Source organism: Copidosoma floridanum, unplaced genomic scaffold, assembly GCF_036245765.1.
Source record: "Copidosoma floridanum isolate Cflo_tuat_1 unplaced genomic scaffold, Cflo_Japanese_pri ptg000001l, whole genome shotgun sequence".
NCBI classification, from domain to species: Eukaryota; Metazoa; Arthropoda; class Insecta; order Hymenoptera; family Encyrtidae; genus Copidosoma; species Copidosoma floridanum.
This window is the reverse complement of record NW_028321878.1, coordinates 1,719,872-1,734,620: the sequence shown is the minus strand read 5'-3', so window position 1 is coordinate 1,734,620 and position 14,749 is coordinate 1,719,872. Positions and strand designations below refer to the sequence as shown.

Below are 14,749 nucleotides of genomic sequence, written 5' to 3'. Positions count from 1 at the left end.
TGTCTCCTCGTCCTCTATGTATGCCGCTCGCGCTACACCAATCTGCAACCGGATGACGAATTATTTTTTGCCGTATAGGATGTGCTGGCCGCCATTATCTCGCTATTGTACGTAAGCACAATGTACTCAAAGTTTGTGCGTTTGTGCTTTCGATCGAGCCCCTCTTTCCGCGATGGCGAGAGCTCGTGCGCGTGTATACGCGTACAATGACTCCATGGCCCGTGATTTACCAGGCAGTAAAAATTTCTCAAGCGGTCCTTTTGAAAAGTTATTGCCCGTACGGCTCGACTGTTGCGCAGTTATGACGCCATTTAGGGCCGTACATGGGATCGGCGATTTTCAACTTTCCCTTGCGCCTCGCACGAACACGCGAGCTTGTCGCTGCAATTACTTTTGCACACGCGGATAAATCACAAATGGAAAGGAGGTCGGGAAAAAAGAAAGGAAGAAAAAAAAACAAATTTCCAACTCCTCAAATTGAGCATCTTAAATCTCCACGGGGAGCAACGATAATCCGCAAGCTCCGTCTGGCCGTGTATGAATAAGGTATATATATACGGTCACGAGGGAGCCGGGCGCGCTATCGTGTTACCCACACGGGGAAAAAGGTCTTTTGCGCCTTGCACCGGGACGACACGATGCACGCGGCCGACCTGTATATATACACCTATACTTACGGTGAAAAGGTGCTGGATACGTGCATCGAGAGGAGGCGCTTTGAGAGAGAGAGAGTAGAAGAAAAAAGGGGGCCACGACGGTGTCGTCGACCTCACCGCCCCTCTTGTGCAGTATCTCGGGGGTAAGCAAAGTATCAGTTATGAACGAGCCCATTAACCGCATCCCTTTCAAAATCTGCTCTCCGGAGCGATGTGCCGATGAAAAATCCTCCACCCCCGCTGGGAGTAGCTATGTATGGAAAATGAGAGCTCGCCCCGTTAACAAGTGCTTTATCCGCGGAAGCTACGATTTTCTTTACTTTTTTTCGTCGGAAATTGTAATCGTAAACATATTTATGTGTATACGGAGGAAAAATCGAGTCCTCGAGGGTACAGTTGACCCCCCCTTTTTTTTCTCCTGCAGGCAAATTTTATTGTCAAAAGAGATCGCTCGTACTTATCGAGACAGCGAGGCTCAACGAAAAGCCTCTTCATCCTCCCCTACCGGAGCTTTTCTACCTTTTTTTTTTTTTTTTTTTTTTTTTCCTCGTTTCGCAGCGCGCACCAGCGTTATCGCTTATATACTCTACTTACGTATATATACTGCAGTGGGAAATAATCTAACCGTGAATCAGAAAGTAAAAAGAAGCCGCTACATTTTATTTACTATAGTTAATTATTCAGGCAACTTTGTACATCATCATTGATGTTTTCGCGGTATATGTATTGCTTAAAGTTGAAGCGTTTCTTGAGTGCCATCCACCAAAAAGTTACTCGACCGACAACAACGGACGACTATTTGATAATAATAATAATAATAAAAAGGCCATTTGTAATAATAACAATAATAAGGATGATAAAAGTTATAATTAGTATATAATTGTGGCAGTTGGCAACCCACCTGCGTCGATCGGCACGGTAACAGCCCCTCGCGGGCCGGGCAGGTGGCATAACAGCTGATGCACCGGGAAGGGACTCGGTGGGGGGTGGCAGCCGACTGTATACGTATATAGCGCCTCCTCCACCACCAACTGCCGTATAATGTATAGTCGCGTTGCGAGAGAGAGAGGTAAAATGGCTTAGATCACGCGGGTATACCTGCGCGGGCTGGCTCGTCGTCCAGACCTGCCGTGGCAGCGGCCGGCATGCAACTACTCGCGCTCGTAGGCTCCCGGCGCCCGAGGGGGGTGGGTGGCGCTGATGCTTGGCGCGCTCCTCTTCCGCCTCTTCTTCTTCTTCTACTTTATACATATGTTAAACACCCAACCGTGTGTCTCCCTCTCGTTGTATGTGGGCGTATACGGGCGGCTCGAGGGGGAACACGTGCTCCTCGCCGTGGTGATACAGCTGATGACGGGCGCAAGCGCGACACGTGCTCGTTGGGAGTATTTAAGGGTAAGATAGCCTACATAGCTGCCATCGGAGTCCCAAGCTCTCGGCTATACCAACCATATACCATACGCATAATTATACATCTATATATACTTAATGAGCTCGATTTAGGGGGAGTCGAGTGCAATGCAACCTTATCAAATATACTCTAAATATACTCTCGCCCTCATGATTAGTCGGTGTATGTGTGTTTGCTCGAGGGTCTAATTTATCCATTTGGGCAATTTTTTTAGAACTTTTTTTAGCGAGTGTAAGTACTTGTAGAGCAAAAAAGAAAAAGTTTCGCGTGAAAGTGATACCCCTCTTGGAGCCAAATCAGGGTACAGCGTTGCGAAAGATTTATCCGTTTTTATAGTACACCTGTAATCTACCCGCGCGAGCTCGCGGGTACATTTCACCCTCGTAAAAGTTTATACGCAAAGCTTCGCATCTTCTGCGCCGAGGCTTTATTAAAAAATAGTCCCCAACCTGTGGTATGAACATCATTAATATTAATACGCTGAAAATTTGAATGTATACACCCGTGTCGAAGCACCGGCCGCAACGAGGAGGAATATCGATGAGGGTCAACGCACTCAACGTGAAATTCACGTGAGTTTGAAATTAAATTGCGCACTCTTTTCTTTTTTTTTTTTTTAGATCTTGGCTTTCGTAAAACACGATTAAAAACTTTACAACTCCACGGGGCCGTGGGTTATTCTCCAGCGGCGAAAAAGGGAATAGGGCTCAATTTCAAATTTACACGGTCGGGCAAAATTTATACGCGCCAAAAAGGGAATACGTATAACAACTCCGTGTACTTCGGGGTACATGTATACATAGCTGACGTTTCAGGAGTTGGGGTGTGTAACTTTCGTCGAAATCGCATCGAGAGGAGCTTAATCGGGTGAAAAACGTAATTCGGGCCTATTTGAATAGCCAACGAGGATGTGGGCCGAACTAGATTATTATATGCTACGGGTGCATAATTATATACCTATACGTATGAGAATAGGACTGGGGAGGGAAAAAAAAAAAAAAAAAAGCGTACGTAGGTATGCACAGTCGCGGTGCACAGGTATAAGCACCCCGCCGCCTTGTATTTGTAACTCTATAGCTAAAAAAAAAGAAAAAAGGAACGAGGTTAGAGGATGAGAGGTAGGGGTTTGAAAATTCAAAGAGGGCGACGTCGCGGTACTATATACCTGTGCGCGACGTATCGAGAGGGCACTGAAGCCTCCAAGTCGAGGAGGAGTCGAGCTCAGCCTCGGCTTATTAATTCTATACACCCAGCCGCATCTGTTTTTCCTTGCCTCAGCTTCTTTCGGGACTATATATAATAATAATACATTGCAATACGTATATACCTACTGCTGAAAAACACAAGTAAAACATTGATCGCGCATCGAGGACGAGAGAGTGAAAAAATTTACAGTATATATAAATGCAGTGGCGGTAGTAAGTTACGGGTGTCACGCGCCTCGGACCCGAGACAACAGATAGATAGCGGTCACGCCTCCGCGTCGCGTGTCTCCATCTTATCGGGTGCGCTCTCGAGGAGAGAAAAGAATAATCTCCCTCCATTCAATTTTCATATGCTGATACGTACAACATATACGTGCACTCTCGAGCTCCGGGAACAAGGGGCTGTCGCAATGTAAGAGAGAGACGCAGATTTGGAATTCGCTGTACCCAGCGATGGCGAATATTTTAATCGCTACTCCCGCCCCTGTAAATTCGCTCTCGTTTCAATTAGCTCGGACACGCTCGACAGCTCTTTTGTTCTCCGCGCGTCGAGTTCTCTTTCTTTTATCCCCCACCCCCACCCCTGCCTCTAACTCATTACAATTCCTCGAACAAATTACTCGTTGCTGCTGCTCGGCTGATGTATCAACTCCGAGCGCAGGGTATTGTTTGGGCAACCACGAGAGAAATTTCCTTTTTTTTTTCCACCTATCGAATTATTAACTCGTTAGGACATTGACGCATTCCCCGTGGAAACTCGTTTCTTTGTCGTTCATTATCGATACACTGGCCGACCGCGTATTTTTTTTTCCCTCCCTCTTCTTCTTCTCCCTCGACCGCAGTAAGTGTGGACGTGTGTGATTATATCACTATATATTCATGTATACCTCGGCGAAAACTTTTTTTTTTTTTTTTTTCTTTCACGGTATAAATTCTTATCTGTACACGAGTTACATTGATTGCAAAAAGAGAAAAATCTCGTATCTTTCCCAACTCGGATGTGTCGTCGCGGTACACAGTATTATCGCATTTCTCGTGTAATAAAAAGAGGGTACACCTATACATACAGATTTTTGTTCACGAGTCGAGGACATAATGTACACCTCCCTTAAAAAGTGTTAATGATATCTCTCGCCCCTTTGTCGCCCTTGCGGGGGCGCCTTTCCCTCGCTCCGCTTGGCAGTGCTCGCTCGATCGTTTTATTCCCTCTCTCGTTTGAATAGCCTCCATATTATACACAGCGAGGGGAGCCTTCCAAGTCTCGTAAAACTTTTTGCCCCCGTCGTCATCGTCGCATTATATACCAACTCTGCCACTTGACCCCCGCCCTCTTTGCCATTTTTATCACACGAAATTTTCCATACAGGCGGGGAAAAAGTTTAATAGAGGGTATAGAGGTGGTCAATCGCACGAGTTTATTACACGATATTCGCGAGCCGTAAGGGGAATAAACGATACATAAACGACTCGTTAATTGGCTGGCATTATTTTACCCCCCCGGCGATTCTGCGGAAAAACTTTCCCATTTACGCCCCGTGCAAATGGAGCGCCGGAGTGACTCTTGAGAGAGCGTCGGCACGTGTATATTATAAGCAGTCCTCGGAGAGATGAGAGTGCGCTGCATCTCAAGTGACCTTTTACCGCAGCCGCCGTGTAGTTTGGGCGGCCGTGTAAAAGCTCCCCTGCCGCGAACAACTTATACATCAGGAGCGGAGAGGACGGAGGATGAATATATATACGTACACGGCAAGTTGGTCCGACTCCGCGCATCATTCCTCCCCTTTGCTCTTATACCTATGATGTATCATTTAGGCTTCGGTGCACGTACTGCTTCCGCGTGTATATACGCACAAAATCTCGCTGGTGCTCTTATATAAACATCCATACACTTGTACGCCTGGTTTTATCGTCTCAACAAGGGAGGATATATACTTAAGAATTAAGGAAACCACATGACAAAAGACAATTTAATAAACACAAACGAAACGACATAATCCCTGATGAACAATCCAAACGATGATTCAACACCGACGTATCCCTGTTTTCGAAGTGACGGTCACATCCATCTCTGTTGTTTGCTGATGCCGTTGTTGATGAGCGATCGGTGATTGCCCCAAGGAGTCGGATTTCGATGAAAGCTCCCGCGTCCCCTCGAACCTGATGGCACAAAGAGCACGCGTCATCCACCCGAATGCGTATAGGCTGAAATATATATCTAGAGATTGTGCTCACCTTGAGTACACACTAGCAATTGAGGCACGCGGAGCCGGGGTACCAGAACTTCTTGGCCTGCACGTAGTTGGAGGAGGAGGAGGAGGAGGAGGCGGAGGAGCTGCTACTACTGCTACTCCCGACGCCGATGGGCACGAGAGGTCCCCCCAGATGGAGGGGCCGGAGGAGGCTGATGACCGGAGGCCCGGAGACGGTGATGACCGGCCGGCCGTGAGCCGAGCCAAAGTGGACGGGCCCGTAGTGCGAGGCCGCCCGGGCCACCGCCTCCACGGCCGCCGAGGTGCCGATGCCATCGCCCGTCGGCTCGCAAATCACCCGGTGCCCGTGGTGGACTATCGGCTCCCGTACCACCTCTGCCACCGTCATCGTACACGATTACGTTGTACATGGGCAACAAACAATATGTGTGTATATATATATTATACGTACCTTTGACGTAGACGGTCTGCCGGGGCGGCTGGACGATCAGGTTGTGCGAGTGCGCGTGGGCCTCGGCGTGCGCGTGAGCCTCGGCGTGGGCGTGTGCATCCTCAAAGCCGGACGAGGGCCCGACCACGCTGGCTCCCCCGTTAGACGGGCCGATAATCGTCGCCCTGCCCACCGATGGCCCGATTATGGTCGTCCCGCCGTTGGACGAGCTGATGATCCTGCCCGCTCCCTCCGACGGGCCCACTATGGTCGCTACGCAAAACCCAACCACTTTAAGTTTCGTTGCTTGAGGAAGAGGGGGGGAGGGAAAATGTATGGGTGGCCGACCTGCACCCGAAGACGGTCCGACAATGGTAGCTGCCCCGGTCGAAGGTCCGATTATCGTGGCCGGGCCCGAGGATGGTCCCACTACGGTGGCCGAGCCCTGTTGGGGTCCCTGCACCAGCACCTCGCCGGTGGACGGGCCGATGACCGCGGACGCGCCCTGCTGGGGTCCCTGCACCAACGTCGGGCCCTCCACCGGGCCCAGCACAACTGCGAGCAACGACAGTTTACATACGCGATGGTTCATCGATTGATTTCTTTTTTTAAACTTGCGTTTAAAGTTCCGACCAAGTTTTACTCTGTCTCAAGAAAAAACTTTTTAAAAACTTTTTCGGAACAAGAACAAAAAAACCTTTTTTTAGATTTTTTTTACGTGGGTATATAGCCTAAGATGATAGAGCCCACCTTGAGCCGGAAAGTCGGGCACGATGATGGGGTTGGCGGCAAGGCTGTACTTTGGCCCGTACTCCCGGTACACGGCACCCGTCGTCGGATCGTGGTACGGCCAAATGCTCGCTCGTGCCCCGGCCACCAGCCAACTCGACACCACCAGCTGCTTATACATATTGTCAGAGCGCAAAGTTATAGGTTTTTTCGGTTACACGTGTCAGAGTCGTATATACATCCTATACGTGTAAGCGATTGGCGCCAGTCTACCCGGGCCTGGGTTAGCGATCGCGAAACGCCAAAGTTTTTGCTCAGGGGGGAAGGGGGACTTTGATTTATCTCGACCGCTTTGCCATACAACGCGAACGGGCTGTTATCGGTTCAAATTGGATTTGCGCCCGCACTTACCTTGTTTGACCGAGCGAGTTTTTTTTTTCCCCGCGGTAAATGAAAAGTCGATGCGAACAAAGTTCCGAGACGGATGGAAATCGCGATATACGTGTACATAAAAACCAACAAAAACTATATGTGTTGTTAATACAAAGAGAGAGAGAGAGAGAGATGTTTGCTCACGCGCACAATGGATGAGGTGTATTATTTTGTAACGCGCCGACACCCATGCAGAGACGGGGGCACACAATAGCAACGGCGGAACGGCGTGCGAATATGTGAGGCGCGACCGCGAAAGTCTTGGTAACTCGGCTAGTGGGTATATACGCGCACGTATACGACATAGTATTATGACCGGTCCCCTACCCTCGACGATGATTTTCGCGGGGAATGCACATGGGCGTCCCTGTGCATAACTCGGCTGGGCGCGCGGACGTGCCGCGAATACGTTTGTTGGAGAAAAAAAAAAAGGTGCGTATATACCTTATGGAAGATAATAGACCTATACGCCCCCGCGCAAGGGCGTGGGTGACTCGCGTTTCTTTCTTTCTTTTTTCATTCTCATTTTCCACGCGCAGACACACTCGAGTTGGTGTTCTTTATCACATGTTGTATCGTAAATCTTGAGATTTTTTTTTTTTTTTTTTTTTTTTTTCTTGCTCCCGTGAGGTGTGTATATACAGCACCGAGAAAAATCCAGTTGACCGTATGTTATACAAGCGCACCGGCAAAGATTCTTTTTCAACTCTCAGCCGGTCATTGTACTCGAGTGCGCTGTGTACGGGGGATGTAAATAAAAATATTAAATAAAATTAAAAAAAAAAAAACAAAATTAGTTGCGATGCGAAAATGTATCTCGTTTTCTCGTCTCACACCCGCACTGATAACAGACCGTTGCTTCACCACTGTCGGGAATCTTTGGCAGTTGTTGAAAGATCACTGAGCACTATTGGGAAGGATGGACGATTGATGATGGAAAAAAAAAAAAAAAAAAAAGTCTCCGATCACAAATCAACCCTTACCAGAAGAATCATGACGTTATCGAAAACCACTTGCGGCGACTGTAAGGTGTATATGAATTAAGTATACGTGTCGAGAAAAACTCGTTGAGCAAATACAATGTGGAGGAACGATGGGTAGAAAATTTCGTTAGCCGCGCATGATATTCCAAAGACTGAAAGGCTGCCCGATGAATTTATTGTTTTTATAGACGAGCACAACAACAACAACAACAACAACAATGACAGGCTGCAAGAAAGGTATATCTTCACGAGGTGTAACCACGCCTCGTCAGATCTGACGCATAGACATCATCGGAAACGAGGATGGCTGATGCCGTGTGTTCCTAATGAACGAGGAGATGGCTGCCGTGTATACAATATGTATCTTTCTCCTTACGCCCACTGGCGTCCCATCCGATGGCTCTATCCTCTGCGGTGCAACTCCCTGCCAGTGCTTATACCCGCGCGTTAATTACCATTTTTGCGTGGAATATACAATACCACGCATATTACACGCGGACCTATGCCAGCACCTGAATCGGTTAATTATGTTACCGTGCCCGTGCACTTGGTGTACGAGAGAGACAGCGGTATATACCGTTTTGGCTGTTTATAGAGCGAGAAGGTAGGAGGGGAGAAATAAAAAAGAAAAAAACTCCCTGGACGTCCTTCCTGCTCATGCTTTATTAAAACTGACTTTGCAAGATCAAGCCCACGCGCCAGTGCACGCTTATGGCTCGGCTGCTACTTGCTCAGGCCATGGGAATTTTCATGGGCGTATTCAACCTTGCCGGCTCTGTCGGCGTGTATAGCGTCAGTTTCTTCTAATACGCGTTACTTTTACATGTGTGTGGCCCCAAAAAGAGAGACTTGTTTATTATGTCAATCAATCAGTTGGCCTTCGATATTATTTTTTCACTGCTCTACGATACCACGCGATTTGTTCATTTTTACAAAAACACGCGCGCAATATACCTATTTAAAATAATTTCTGATTAGAGGGCCATCATTGCGTATAAGTGGTCAACAAGCGCCAATTTTGTACGTATATAGTTGAGAGACGGATAAACAAGGGTTATACACAACAAACAGCTCGACAATCGACTTTGGCGTACAGTACACATCATAATATACCTACTTACACACAATGGGTTATTCCCGCGATTACGTATATATTTGCCATTAGCTTCCTCCTCCGCGGTGGCCAAGAAAGGTCTTGTCACGGTCCATACGTGTATACCTACATAAATGCATGTAGATCGAGAACAACCAGGCAATTCATATGCATGCACTCGTGTCCCCGTATTGTGTATGGGTGTGTAGGTGTGCGCAAGTATATGGTCGCAGGGGGGAGGGATATACACAACAGAGCCTTGCCTATAAATAAATCGAACACCGAACAGCACTTAGCGCTCTTTTCATTTGCATGTGTGTTATACGTTGGCTCTATTGTGCTCGCAATGTGTCGAATGTCGATAAATTTTGTACTTTTCATGCATCAGCTAATCTTTGCATTACTTACTACTAAGAGTGATTAGATACCTTCTCGGGCGGTTTTTTTTTTTTCCCCCCCCTGATTGGTATGCATAATATGTACACGCAAAAGGTTTAGGGAGTGTGAGATAAACGCTCCGTGTATATACAAGTTGCCAGACTAACTCAAGTTGTTTTCATACATCAAAATTGGGACATGAGCTGTGTCTTCATACAAAGATGTGTTACGGTTTGCAATCGGAGAGGTTTCGTCGAAGGGTATAGCCATAAATACTTTCCAAGTCTCGTTGTGTATTGCACACTTTTCTCTACAATTTCATCCTTGCGCTTTTAAGAGGTTTAAGTTTATGGAAAAACTATTTTAGGACAAAAACCATACCTTTTTCTCTCGTGTAGCACATTGTACTTGGTGTACATATATATTATAATGTATGTAGTGATCTAATTTTTTTCCTAGCGATAAATACATCAGTCCACCCATCAATGAAAAATTGTTGCAATTATTTTGTCGACAATTAATACATTTTAATCGTCACAAAGGGATGAGGAATAGCTTAACATGCCCCGAAAACAGGGTTAAGTCGAGGAGAGGAAGTGCAAGGGTATTAAAATATTTATAGATGCATATTGAAATTGGTATGCCATTTATTATATGTATAAAAAAAAAAGTTACAAAAAACGATACACGTGTTGATTTAAAAATTGCAAATGTGTGCGTGATTGTATACATGTGCAAGTTTAGCTGTATGCGATGGCTCGTTTTTTGTTTGTTGTTTTTTTCTCTTTTTGTTTACATTATGCTGATGTTTGTACAAGATGATGATAATAGTAATAATAATAATAATAAACAAGGGGTGAAAGGTCCGACAGTCGGCGGAGAGTGAACGGGGGCGGTGTGGCTCAAGGGCGGTCGCAAATGATGACTGGTTGATCGGTTGGAGATCGTCGGGCCGATCGCCGGCTAACCGCCCTGAGAGTATTATGTACTGCAGGATGGTGCTCAGGGAGCTTTGCTGTACTCCCCTACTCTGCTGCTGGTCTCGCTGCTCGATACGATTGGGTGGGCCGTTTACCAGGGGTAACCTGGGGCGAGGAGACCGTGTCCGGCGTTTATGTATCCGGATGGGCCGGCAATCAGGGCACCGGGGGCGATGGGTCCGGCGAGGTGGGCGGGTCCAACGATGGGTCCAGCGAGGACGGCACCGTGACCTACAAATGCGACCATTTGCGTTACTATTGCCCTTTTTTAAATATCACATTCAACAGTTTTTGGACCCAATTTCACAATTTAGTAACAAAGTTCTTTTATTGTTAATCATCAAACTTATAAGAAAACAAAAAGAAAAAGAAAAGAAAAGAAAACCACTTAGAGCTGCACATTTTGCAACCGCACGCGGTGGGCGTTGGTGCATATGGTATACTGACCGAAGGCGGGAACGCCGAGGTATCCAGCGTGGGGTCCTCCGAGAACGGCGGTTCCAGCGCTAACCGATCCGTGGACAGCCGATGGTCCGGCAACGGCGCCAGTGACGACCGCGCCCAGGTCAACAGCACCAGAGATACGGGCGGGTCCCACAACTGGTCCGGCCAGGGCCGAGGGGCCGTTGGATCTTTGGAGCAAATGCAATTACGTTAAAACTCCCCATTGGTGGGAAATCGATCGATAACTCACAAGTAATTAAAATTAAGGAGAAACAATCAAATTTAACAGTGAAAAAAAAAACGAAAATGAAAATGATATGTAAGCAAGAACATCCAAAGCCAAGGAAGTGGGGCGTTGTTGAGCTGAAACAGAGAAGAAGAAGAAGAAGAAGAAGTGAGGATATTTACGGGCCAACGAGGGAGTTGGGTCCGGTGTGGGGTCCGGCCAGAGCGGCGCCGGGTCCCCAGAGGGACGGGGCGGCGGAGGCGGCGGAGATAACGGCGAGCAGGAGGGTTGCAACGAAGGCCTTCATCTTGAGCGCGTCGGTTGGGTTTGGTTGTGCTGAGAGTTGAGTGTGTCGCTGCTGGATCGGATCCCGCTGGTTTGACGAACTTACCGCGCTTGCCGGCCGCTTTTATACACCCGGGCGACAAGCGCACCCACCAACCAACCCCCTGGGCGGGGAGACCGTGGCAAACGACATTCTCTTTCCAACCAAGGCGGGGAGAGCACCTTCGCCTTGCTCAGCTTGCGCTGCGTTGGCAGCTTCTCGGGACACCCCCTCTCGCTTGACCGAAAACCAACTCTTTTTTTTTTTTTTTTTTTTTTTTTCACGCTCTTTGCCGTAATGCAACAACTGGCGGTAATACATAGGATAAATTACCCTCCGAGGCAATGGAGCACAATTGTCCAGGGGTTCTCGGCTCTCTTGACGCGGGGCCAAAACGTGAAATCCACCGACCCGAGGGACCGCATTTTTCTACGAGTGTACGCGTGCACACATATATTATCATCGCCGTCGCGACAAGCTTTCAAGCTCTCGGGCTCCATTATCAACGCATAGGTACACGCGCTGTTTTGTCACTCGGCGTGCACTTCCGCGTGCAGACAATAATATAGCAGCAGAACCAGCTCGGATAGGTCCGAGAAAAATCTCGGGGCGCGTTATCGGCTGACGTGGCCAATTTCGGCGCTCGCCCACCTCGGAATGCCTTATTGCACCGAGATGTATATATAGAGCCGTGCTTTCGGCCAACTATCTACGTTTATCTCGTATACCAGGGAGGGTCGCTCGTGTCTTCATTAATCAGCCGATTATCGGATAAGCGTGGCCGGTGAAGCTGCCTGGACATTGTTTGTATACGGCAAGAGCCGTGCTTCCATCGAAATGGGATTACTATGGCGCCTGTGATGATACTTGGTTCAATGTCGAGCTTTTGTCGTGAGAATCCTTTTTTTTTTATCTTCGCAAACGAGTCGCGAGTGTGTTTATCGTTGTGGGGCGTCGTTGCGAAGGTAGGGAGCTTGCAAGCTGCATGTGTCCTCGGAAAAGGATAAGGGAGTAAGGGCGCAAAAGAAACGAAAAATCTGGGCTGATGTAACATGGTGCCACAATTGGCAAAGCGGTGCTTTTACATCCGTCGAAAGAACGAGTTGTTATAATACGCGTGCCCACGCCTCGAACGCGTGAAGGAGAGAGAGAAATTGCTTACGCCACTACGCTGTATGTTATACCATACGTACGCAAATGTGCAAGTCTACGTGTATATCTCTTGCTGTGTGTCCATTGTGTTGCCGAACGCACGCGACCTGCCACACTTGGCTCTCTTTCTATCGCGTCTCGCTTTCTTTCTTTCTTTCGTTTTGCTATGGTATACTTACACATACTCTTGGCCTCTCCCTGCAATGCCACGGTTCAGTGGCTCGATCGCCACTTGGGAGGGATACACTAGTTTTTCCTTTAGCACCAGTAGTCGGCTGTGTGTATATATACATGAACCAGTTGCTCGGCGGAATTTCTTCGATTTGTCTGCATTTGTTACAATGGAGCTCTGTTCGCGCGCTTGTAACACCATCGGTTTATTGCGTCATTGTGCTTTTGTGGTTGGGCATTACGTTACTTAAGCCCCAGTTTTAGGCACCAGCTTCTCAGTTCCTGCACATATAATATATATGGATCGGAGCTTTTTTTTTTTTAATTTTTGCCCCTTTCTCTGATCCACTGCCGATAAAAGACAAAAACATAATAATCACATTCATTAGAGCGCCTTTTAAGTTTCAATTCTTGTTTTATCAATTAGTTTTTTATTCGATTACATCCCTCTGTTTCTTAGGTTTGTGATTCGCAAGCTTATAGTTGTAGCGAAATTGTATAGTTACAAGTAAAAGGACAAGAGCCTCGTCATCGATGGCTTAACGAGGTTTGCTTCCTTGGACCTGCTCTTCTCTCAGCGGCCATCGTTAATTTTTTTTTCCACATCCCAAAGCTCTCATGAAAAAAATCCACGCTAGGATTTAGAAATTGAAAACTCGTTGTTGATATGCTTCATTTTTTTTTTTTTTTTTTTTTTTTATGTTACATCGACAGCGGAAATAACGGAACAACGATCGATCCAGTTATTTTTATCCTTCATTCGCAGTATTCGTGCTGTATTTCTCAAACGTTTAATGGATGTACGTAAGACTTCTTTTATATGCTTCACGTATATTGTACAGATCTTGGGTGATAATTTGTTTGTCCTCATTAAAAATGTGTATACTTATCATTGTATGAAGTGTATATACTAAGAGAATGAGAAACTACGACGAGACAGTCAATTTTTTTAAATATCCAATTCAAACAATTATGTAGTAGGAGTTACTTAATTTTTCTACTCCGCACGAGCGATTGTTCTCGAGCGTGAACCAAACAAGGAAGGGAAAGAAGACGAAAAAGTGGGTTCGACCGGAGAAGAAGAGGATAAACAGAAAAAAAAAAAAAAATGGGGAAAAAAACGAGCGGGATGGATGGATTGAATGTTTGCTGGGGAAAGAAAGAAGAAGTAGTAGGTGGGGGAAGGGGAAACCGCGGAGGGGTACTGTCTGCCCTCGTTGAAACAGACAAAATCCAGGGTGGCTTTTCCTGGCCCTATATACTACCGTGAAAATCCATTGATAGATGTGTGCAACCGAGCGATGGAATTACGGCGCCTCCCGTCACCTCCGCATCCACAGTCAGTTACCTATACAAGAGTATATTATACACCTACGTGGTTCTACCATGCCGGATTGTGAGATCTCCCGATATTGGAGAAAATAAAGCAACCTGTAAATAGTCTTTCGATGCTTTGTACCTCGACTCGTTTAAGCAATATCATTACATTCACAACTTGAACAAAAAAAAAAACAACACCTTTTTAGTGGTAAGTAGGTACACACGTTTAAAGCTCACAGTATTTTCTCAATAATTGAATTACATGGTCAGCCCATCGGCTTCACTTACGGTTAGTTCAAAATTTCGAGATGAAAATAATCATGATGATCGTTGTGCGGCAATTACACGATAATCGAGGGATATAATGGTCAAACGTAACAAGTGTAGGCGTCGTTGGCGTCCATAATCTCCGTCCAATGGCATAAATCTATACAAGTAAGTATATAAGCAGCTAGTGAACACTGGCTCTAAAGCTCTTTGTCTTCGTTTATACACAGAGGCTTAATGGGTACCTATGCCACACAATATATAACGTATAGGCACGTGCAGACTCGACGTGATAATTTTCCAGGCGTAAAAAAGAAAGGTGGAATTTCTTTATCTA

At 46.7% G+C, this 14,749-nt stretch overlaps 1 protein-coding gene and 1 pseudogene across 2 annotated transcripts; both read right to left on the bottom strand.

The window, feature by feature from the left end:
• Positions 1 to 5,364: 5,364 nt before the first annotated feature.
• On the bottom strand, positions 5,365 to 8,187 carry LOC106636295 (uncharacterized; annotated as a pseudogene). The gene is made up of 6 exons (XR_016293047.1): positions 8,057 to 8,187; positions 6,663 to 6,810; positions 6,261 to 6,467; positions 5,904 to 6,185; positions 5,505 to 5,857; positions 5,365 to 5,429 (listed from the first exon to the last, which is right to left on the bottom strand). The product of XR_016293047.1 is annotated as an uncharacterized LOC106636295 (transcript).
• Positions 8,188 to 10,493: 2,306 nt separating this feature from the next.
• On the bottom strand, positions 10,494 to 11,484 carry LOC106636307 (uncharacterized). Its single transcript, XM_014348663.2, has 3 exons — positions 11,360 to 11,484; positions 10,951 to 11,139; positions 10,494 to 10,770 (listed from the first exon to the last, which is right to left on the bottom strand). The coding sequence occupies exons 1-3, from the start codon at positions 11,482 to 11,484 to the stop codon at positions 10,599 to 10,601; spliced, it is 486 nt and encodes a 161-aa protein (XP_014204149.1). The 3' UTR covers positions 10,494 to 10,598.
• Positions 11,485 to 14,749: the final 3,265 nt, after the last annotated feature.